Source organism: Procambarus clarkii, chromosome 91 (genome assembly GCF_040958095.1).
Source record: "Procambarus clarkii isolate CNS0578487 chromosome 91, FALCON_Pclarkii_2.0, whole genome shotgun sequence".
In the NCBI taxonomy this organism is placed as follows: Eukaryota; Metazoa; Arthropoda; class Malacostraca; order Decapoda; family Cambaridae; genus Procambarus; species Procambarus clarkii.
Genome location: NC_091240.1, coordinates 10678309 through 10688685, shown reverse-complemented (window position 1 = coordinate 10688685; position 10377 = coordinate 10678309). Strand labels below are relative to the sequence as shown.

Sequence of the window (10377 nt, the reverse complement as noted above, 5' to 3'; positions counted from 1 at the left end):
TGTGTTGCAGGTGGTAGTGTTGAGTGGGGCGGTGGTGAGTGTCCTGGGACTGGCTGGTCCGTCACCGGACGCTGGGGCAGAGCCGGAGCCTCAGACCAAGGATGGGTACACCTACGATGCACCGTTCAAGTCATTCGGCCTCCCAGGCGAGGACCTAGACCAGATCCGGCCCACCTACACGGAGCCTGACACGGGATACCTTCCACCAGTGGGTCTCGCTCCTGACGATGCTCTAGCCGGCCTAGCTTTCGGTTTACCCTCTATTGACTCTGATTTCGGCCAACCAAGTCCTGGGCCGTCTTACGATCCTCCGCCATATGGCATAACTACACCCAAACCCTATAAACATGCACCAGGACCATCCTATACACCACCTAGACCGATCTATGGTACCCCTAAACCGACCTATGGTACCCCTAAACCAACCTATGGTACCCCTAAACCAACCTATGGTACCCCTAAACCGACCTATGGTACCCCTAAACCAACCTATGGTACCCCTAAACCAACCTATGGTACCCCTAAACCAACCTATGGTACCCCTAAACCAACCTATGGTACCCCTAAACCAACCTATGGTACCCCTAAACCAACCTATGGTACCCCTAAACCGACCTATCGTACCCCTAAACCTACTTATGTTCCACCCCAGCCATCCTATGGTCCTCCTCGACCATCTTATACACCACCTAAGCCGACCTACGGTACCCCTAAACCGACCTACGGTACCCCTAAACCAACCTATGGAACCCCTAAACCGACCTATGGTACCCCTAAACTGACCTATGGTACCCCTAAACCAACCTATGGTACCCCTAAACCAACCTATGGTACCCCTAAACCAACCTATGTTCCACCTCAACCATCCTATGGTCCTCCTCGACCATCCTATACACCACCTAAGCCGACCTACGGTACTCCTAAACCGACCTATGGTACCCCTAAACCGACCTATGGTACCCCTAAACCGACCTATGTTCCACCTCAACCATCCTATGGTCCCCCTAAACCGACCTATGGTACCCCTAAACCGACCTATGGTACCCCTAAACCTACTTATGTTCCACCCCAACCATCCTATGGTCCTCCTCGACCATCTTATACGCCACCTAAGCCGACCTACGGTACCCCTAAACCGACCTATGGTACCCCTAAACCAACCTATGTTCCACCTCAACCATCCTATGGTCCCCCTAAACCGACCTATGTTCCACCCCAACCATCCTATGGTCCCCCTAAACCGACCTATGGTACCCCTAAACCGACCTATGGCACCCCTAAACCGACCTATGTTCCACCTCAACCATCCTATGGTCCCCCTAAACCGACCTATGTTCCACCCCAACCATCCTATGGTCCCCCTAAACCGACCTATGGTACCCCTAAACCGAACTATGTTCCACCTCAACCATCCTATGGTACTCCTAAACCGACCTATGTTCCACCTCAACCATCCTATGGTCCCCCTAAACCGACCTATGGTACCCCTAAACCTACTTATGTTCCACCCCAACCATCCTATGGTCCTCCTCGACCATCTTATACACCACCTAAGCCGACCTATGGTACCCCTAAACCGACCTACGTTCCACCCCAACCTTCCTATACTACACCTAAACCAACGTACGGTACACCTGTACCATCCTACACTGCACCTAGACAGAGCTTTGGTTCATCTTCTCACTCATCACAGTCCTCAAGTTTCTCATCAGAATCCTCGTCAGCTTACAAATCCTCTAATGAGGTCATAAATGTTGGTTTTGGCAGCGCATCGGCCGGCGGCGTGGGACCAGCTGGCTCCTTCGGGGGAGCCAACACTGCCTATGGTCCTGTGCCATTCACTGGCACCAACCTGGCCGGTTCTCAGGGCTCTGCCGGATATGCAGGTTCCCAGGGCTCTACCGGATATGCAGGTTCCCAGGGCTCTACCGGATATGCAGGTTCCCAGGGCTCTGCCGGATATGCAGGTTCCCGGGGCTCTGCCGGATATACAGGTTCCCAGGGCTCAACTGGACAAACAGGCTCGTATGGAGCGTCTGGGTTTGCAGGTGGTGTGGCGGGCTCATTTGATAAACAAAACTCGCTTCTGTCGTCACAAGATGCATCCCTTCAATCACGGCAGCTAACTTCTGGCTATAATACTGGTCCATCGTATAATCAGGTATGAATATGTATATCATTTTATTATTATATAATTTATTAGACGTGTAGTATCCCCCTTACGCAGTGTCAGCAATGAAATCAGAGATTAATGGTATTTTGCAATACTAGGGATCTGCAGAAGTGGAACCCGTTATGTGAATGATTGCCTATGTTTCTGAAGACTTAACTTCGCAAAGTGTTATGATTCGTTATTTTATAATGCCGTTTAGTTGGTAGAAGAGTGAAATTAGGCACATCTCCTGTGCCAGGTAAGTACGACGGGGTCACCATAGCCCGTCGTACACCATAGGTGCTGCTTGGAACTTTTTGTTCCGAGTAGCAGAATCTAAAACAACAACAGTGAAATTATTACTATGACGCGTGGCATATTTTATTATTTAGCCCTGCAAAGCACCATGGATTTGTTGCACATTATTGAACAGTGAAACTGATTTTCCATAAGCATCTGTTCATGAGTACCTACAGAAGAATTGTGGAACAAAATATCCTGATTATCTGTCTATACTATAGAATTCTGGTGTACCAAGCCGCTATTTTGAGATGCTAAGGGATAAAGAAAGAATTGGTTTGGTGTTGATTTTAAGACCCATCAACCCCTGTTTAGTTATTAAAGCTACCACAAATGGTTACTGCCGAACCAGCAAGCATACTTTATCCTAGAATTAGATTTCGGACCAAAGTATATTCTTACTGTATATACACCAATAAATGGTGTACTGTTTTCTGTAGATATATCTCTTGTATGGATTGCCAAATGCCAGGTCTCTGTTAATAATTACACAGCACTATTAACCTGAAATTGCTTGAGAAGCCTAGGCCAGATATAAAAGTTCTTCAATTTGGTGTGTGGATTAAAACCTCTCAACCACGAGAGTTTTATTAAGACCCCATAATAGCTTGCTGACCCAGCCCGTCCTCTTGCGTAGCCACGTCACAAAAATAATGTACTAAATTGCCCGAGCCTAAGCTATCCGAGGACCCCACGAATAGAAAACTTGAAAGCCTGCAATTTTGCGAGCCGCTGTGATTTGAAGTACATCATATTTTGACGCTGGGGATTTATGTCTAAATGAGATTTAATTTTCGAGTGGTCACACCTAAAGTATATCCTCAGATAATGTACGCATTAGTGGGGAATTCCGTCCAGTATATATACTTATACTTTCTGTACTCAGATAATGCTTCTTTGTATATTAATTTTCGGCATTTTTCAATCATATCTTGTATAATATACAATAATTTGTATGTAACAACATTATATCGAATATTATATTGAATATATTTTAATGATATATTTCCTATTTTGCTATTCTTTCATAAGATGATATATTTTCCTATTGTCGGGTGCAATTACCTCACGTCAGCTTTATCTCGTCCACAGAAAGGGATGCCGTTCGACTTCGCTTATACTGTGAACGACGAAAAGAGCGGAAACTTCTACAGCCACAGAGCAAACTCTGATGGAATACTGACCACCGGCGAGTACTCAGTAGTTCTCCCTGACAGTCGCAAGCAAGTTGTTTCCTATACAGCTGACAGCGACCAAGGCTATGTAGCCAAGGTAGCCTATGAAGGCGAGGCTAACTATCCATCTCCAACACCTCCAGGCTATAATTATAATTAGCAGTAATTTATTACACATGTGACACGGCTCTTAGTACTTCTAATATTACTGTGGTGTCGTTAGACAGGCTACATAGTGATTGCGAAAAAGAAAACGAAATTTCCTGTTATAATTCGGGTTTGAAACCTATTTCTTCCGTGTTATCTTCAAACTACTGTTTTTTGCAGAAACTATTTAAATTTTGTAAATATATTTATATTATATAAAACCGCTCTGCTTACTGTTACTACAGGCACCAGAGACACTTCGACACACGTGCTGTTTATTCCAGAGATTCGAACATACAATCATATCATGCAAACAACCCAGCGTGCAAATCATGCTCAAGCAACGTCCAATCAATTCAGTATCAACACCGTTGAATCATTGTTACATCTACATCGTTTACCTTCTGATATAACGTTAAACCAAGCTGAGATACGTCGAGTGATTAAGTTCCTCTAACAACGTATCCCCGACTGGTTGGGTTGTGATCTCTCATGTTTTGCCAGCAATACATGGGATGAAAGCTGTGGTGTTGCAGCCTCTTGGGTGTGTGTGTTCTCTCTCTTTTCCCGCCATATCTACCACTGGTTTCATCTTTCCTACTGCTTTGGTGTGCTAAGTACAATTATAGATATTACAGGGGAATAAAATGCTCAAGCTTGCCTGTTGTTTTTATTGTACATTTTCAGCCTAAAGCTTGATAAACCATAACTTGTTATTTTTTATTTTGGACAACGTTGCAGTATTCTATACATAATAAAACTTAAGTTTTAGAGTCTATAACCTACACTGTTTAACATATATTGAAAGGCGAGACTGCTCTCTTGATACTATCGACTCAAAACTGACTTTACAATCTGTTGTGGGACGTTATCGACTGACCTTACAAACTGTTGTGGTGGCGGTATGGACTGACCTTACAAACTGTTATAGTATCAACTGACTTCACTAACATTCATAGGATACCTAATCAACCAGGCTGTGATTCATACATAACGCTGCGAGCAGCCGCGTTCAACAGCCTGGTTGACCAGATGACCAACCAGGAGGCCTAGTCAGAGACCGGGCCGCAGGGACGTCGGTCCTCGAAACGATAATATGGAAGATAGGGTATCGACTGATCTCATTTGTGGTAGGGTGTTGACCCAGGAAGCACCGCGCTCATTGGATACAAGCCAAAAGAATACCTTCTTATAACGAAGCTGGCGTATTTGGCTCCAGAACTGAATAAATCAGGTCCGTACAAGAACGTGGCATAACACGTGATGTCACATTTAGGACATCAGTGACCGGTTCTGTATTCTTATGATAAATTTGAATTATCGAAAGTCTAAACTTTAATATTTTGCCTACTCTAACCTAACCCAACCTAATGTAACATAGTCTATGCTAACTCAACATAACCTAACCGAACATACCCAGTTCTAATCTAGCAATATCGTACATCAACTGTGAAGAAAAGGTAATCAAATTGGTAATGAACATAGACTGGTGTAATGATTACAAATCAATTGCTTGTACACTTTAGTAAAAATATCAAGGAAAAGTCTTCAACTATAAGTATGTATTTCAAGTACGAAATGCATAACCCATGAACTGAAAGAAATGTTATAAATTACCCAAGAATCATATATTATGTTGAACATTTCAGTAGGTTTCTTCTGAAGTAGGCAGAACTACTAAGAAACTCAGGGAATTTTATTATAAATTTTCTTATAATTTGCAACAATTTTATCCCCTTTCCAAAAGAAAACAAGAATTTCAGAAAAAATATATCGGAATCTCATCAAACTGCTCAGATTTTATATTCGATTTGAGCAAAATTCTGATCGACTCCAACAAATATTATCAATAAGCAATTATTGAATTTATCAAAATCTGAAAAGCCGTTCAAGCACAACAGTGATGACCCACGAGATGAAGGAAAATGTAAGAAAGTTACCTGGATTGTTTTTATTGCTAAATATATATTTTTAGTATTACAGTAAGTTTATTCCTCAAGTTTTTTCTGTTCAAAGCTTTCGATTTGCTTATTTTTTACAGCTACGGGCATGAGTGTGAGCGGTTACCTCGTCAAAAGTAAGTTGAGGCACTGGATGGTGCCTTCCAAACTCTTAGGCACTATCTGAACATATCATGGCCCCCGTGCAGCCCGTCCTCCAAAAATGGGGAGGTAAATGTAACAGCACAAGTGCAATTATGTACTATTCATAGCAGTCAGGAATTGTACTTATTTTCACTTAGTATTAAATCGCACTATCAAATATAATGTGAATATTTGAGTTTACCTGAAAAGCTGAATAGAAAACCATGACTTTCCCTAACTTTCTTAGTGTTTGAAGATAAGCATTTTATTGCTTCTTAATTACAATTAGTACCTAAGCTATAGCTATATTGATATTACAGTTTTATAAAACTAATAAAACCAAACTTAAATATATCAATAAATTTTAAAGTAACTCAGGATATTTTTTTAATTTGTATAAAATCTCTATTGTTTAATAAAACTGAAAGAGAAATTCCTGATATTTAAAACTTTTGAAATGTTGACCAGACCACACACTAGAAGTTGAAGGGACAACGACGTTTCGGTCCGTCCTGGACAATTCTCAAGTCGATTGTGATGAATTGTGATCGCTTTTGTAATGTTAATTGGAAGTAAAAATTTCATACCATAATTCTGAGTCTTAATAGAAAACGAGGAGAATAAATGGGAGGTAAATGTAACAGACCCATAAGTGCAATTATGTACTATTTATGGCACTAAGAAAATGCACTTATTACAATTTGTAGGATGGGTTGCCCTCGTGATACGCGCACGGGTTTCCACGATTTGCTGCCCCGAGGAAAAAAAAATAAAAATCTAAAAATCTAAAAAAATAAAAATAATCTCATTGTCCTAACTTCCCAAGCTAGCATCTCCAACTCTCAGTCTCCATCTCCAAACCTATTCTTCTCCAAGCCTCCATCTTTTACCCTCTCCGTCTCATGACAAAAACCACCTCCAATTCTGCCAATTACACCTGCCACTGAGGAAAGAGGGCGGGGCTGAAGTTGATCTCTTGCAGCAATGATGACACACAAGTTGTTGACCTCTCTGTAACCTATCTTCGCTCGATTGCATCAAATTAACACCATTAAAGATAATATTTTGTCATCACATTTAGCGAAACATTGAAGCCATTTCTGATCTAATTAACATGGTCTAAGCTACTAACGAAGCATTTGGAGCATCTAAAGACGACACAAAGAGCTTAATTTATATCTCACGACGCAAGTGGTGGATATGAGGTGAGCCTCGCTCGACAGGTCTCCGTCGTGGAATGCAGAAAAAAAATACCTTAGTTTGGGAACAGGAAGCCTTGTTACGCTTCTCCCTAGGCCGACTACGGACCTTCTCTTAGTATGAAACCCACAAAATTGCCTCACCCTCGGGTAACTATTTTACTGCAAGATGAAAAAAGGAAACGCGCCCATCTGTTTCTGACTCGAACGGAGATTGACCCAAGTCCCCGCGATTGGTCACCAGAGGACGTAGACGCTACTGTGCCTCCATAGTTAGACACTAGTCGTGTGGAAATCCATGGTGTCAACTCTTCCTTCAAAGTAATTATCGAATAAATCGTATAATTATAATAGCTATATAGAAATATCCTAATTGAAAATGTATGTTACTTTGAAGCAACATTCTTTAGGAATAGATGCAGCCTCCGTACTCAAATAAATACCTTACCGACACCGAGTTTCTCAACAGAACATTATAACATAGGTAGTAAGGAACATTGGCCCGTTTGTGACACATCGCCAGGATCACGTACTGTTTCTGGTTCACCGGTAATTTAAATGCAAGTGAGGTTGCCATAAATAGTAACTGTGACTCATACGTCAGGCTGCGAGCAGCCGCGTCCAACAGCCTGGTTGATCAGTCCGGCAACCAGGAGGCCTGGTCGACGACCGGGCCGCGGGGACGCTAAGCCCCGGAAGCACCTCAAGGTAACCTCAAGGAGGTTAAGTAAATGAAAAGAACAACTAAGGCAGGGAGGTTAGCCTAGTCATTCACTACAGCATCACTGTTGAACTCTTGTGTAACCCGTTTTTTGTGCGCTGGATGTTTTCTTAACAACTTTTTTAAATTGGCTCTAATAATGTGTACTGGGTGTAAGCGAGTCGTCAGCGATCTACTTACCTGGAGGGTGAAATTATCACACGTACACACGCGCGTCTCACCATTAGCGTCTTGCCGTAATGCAGCCTCTGCAATCTCAGATGAAAAACAAGTCGCAATTGATAATTTGACGGAGACCAGGCTATTCGCCCAGATTACCTGCTTTTACAATGGAAACAACACATCTATGTTCAAATCGTTCAGATAATTTGTCATTAACACTTGCAATCTTCATCGCAAGTTCAAGAATATGTTGACATCATATTGTAAATATCATGCACACACATAATACCAGATGATTTTGTTACTTTTAAAACTTCACTTGCACCCCCTCCCCTCTCTCGTAAACAATAACCTACCTATTCCCAACATCCCCTTCTCCACAGTGCTTTCTCCCATCTCTTTCTTCCTACACCTTACCCTCCCAACTAGTCTCCTGTCCCACACATGTTCCGCTAGGTTAGTCAGAATGACTAACAATGCCTCCACATTTCAAACCAAAAAGTTTGCCATCAAACCGTCCTCTATGCTTATACCAAACATTGTAATGGTTAACACTAATATCAAAAGTCTTTCTAAGCACTTAAAAACTCTAAGTCACCATGTAATATAAACTTAATCAGAGCAGTGTTTCCACTCCATCATTAAAACACCTTAAAAAGCCTAAATATCAACAGGCCAGCTAGCACCGGTTGAAAACAAAGAATTATGAACAGAATAGGGAAAACAGAATCTCGTGAGACACATTCATCTTTAACACATCTTTATCAGCTGCCTGGTACAGAGATGTCACCGGGAACAGTCCACTTATACTACTTTCTGGTTTAATTTTTTGTGTATGGATAGGCAGGCAGGAGGGTTTTTCAGTAGACAAAATATTGAAGTTCTTGCGAGGCAGGATCAAGTATAATATTTGGGGTTTACGGCTCATGATTGATGAAAATTAAGCCACCAAAAGGTGGCACGGGCATGAATAGCCCGTAAACGGCTCATGCTCGGTGATATGAAAAATTAGTTTACTGAGAATTATATAAACTATATATAATGTGGTATATAAAAATAAATATAAACTATATAATATAATTCCCTTCTAAATTGATGTAGATATGATCTTTATATTGTATATTATTCAATAATGAAAAAAATATATATTATTCAACTCTAAAACCACAAATTCCTGAGAAATATAAAGAACATACAAACTAGTACATAAACAAATAAAAACAATTGGTGGAAAGGTAAATTAAAAATACCCGGCCACACCAAGGCCTTCAAACGTCCCCAGGGGAGCCGTTTCTCCTTTAATTTACGGCTTTTGGCAGCAAAACACCCACTTGGGTTAAGTTATAGTGCTGGTGAAGCCCCATTACACATTACTGCACCGCTATCATTATTATTAACCATCTTGTAAACTGTAGCAATTTCTAGTCATAAAATGGTTCGCATTTCATGATAATACGAGGCTTTAAATGGGTTTATGAACCATCAATTATTAAGACTAAATAATGTATTAAGTCATGATCAACAGGTAGTACAGGATTTGCACTAGAAAAGTAGACGGAGTCCATATGATTATATTTTATAATGAATTACCACTCTCTGATTCTATTTTTTCAGAATAAAAATGGCGGATTTGTTATTTCATGACGAACATGTGATAGAAACATTAGTGTTCTCTTCTTAAGTTTATTTAGAACCCGAGAGGTTCATCACACTTAGGATACCATCGACACCTAATATAATCCAACCCGTTCTCGCAAATTCGTAAAGTCAATATTGACTTATTAACTACGTGCATAGGTGATATACTAAACATAATATATACCCTTAAAAAGCTTCATAGAAAACACCGACCTTACCTAACCTTGTTAGTATGTTAAGATAAGAATCTTATTGCTTTGTAATTACAATTATTACTTAACCTATACCTATAATAGGTTAAGTAACAATTGTAATTACGAAGCTATAAGAAGCTTATCTTAAGATACTAACAAGGTTAGGTAAGGTCGGTGTTTTCTATGAAGCTTTTTAAGGGTATCTATTATGTTTAGTATGTCACCTATGCACTTATTTAATAAGCCAATATTGACTTTACGAATTTGCGAGAACGGGTTGTATAATCACACTTCTGAACACGCCGTACATATAAATATATAAGATATTTGAGTGAACACCAACATTAGTTTATTAAATTAATATATTTATTGCTGACGTTAAGCACAAATCTTATATTAGTATCTAAACAGACTTTCAATATGAGAAATATGCAACAAAATAACCTTTCTTTAAGCCGTAGTGTTGAATGTCGTTACGAGAATTTGTGCACTTATTTAATAGGGTAGAAATGTCTCCCATACAATGGGAAGACGATCTACTAAAACCGTTTTTTGTTTCCTGGCGTCTATATTTCTCTCCCAGAATCTATAGAAACACACGAAAC

At 40.6% G+C, this 10377-nt stretch overlaps 1 protein-coding gene across 1 annotated transcript in view; it reads left to right on the top strand.

Moving 5' to 3' along the window:
• The window catches only part of LOC123773843 (mucin-2), a 52157-nt gene extending 48297 nt beyond the window's left edge, over positions 1 to 3860 (top strand). Inside the window, exons 7-8 of the mRNA XM_069318899.1 lie at positions 11 to 2161; positions 3545 to 3860. Coding sequence (XP_069175000.1) covers positions 11 to 2161; positions 3545 to 3787 — 2394 coding nt within the window. The 3' untranslated portion in view covers positions 3788 to 3860. The remainder of the gene's footprint in view (positions 1 to 10; positions 2162 to 3544) is intronic.
• The last annotated feature ends 6517 nt before the right edge of the window (positions 3861 to 10377 follow it).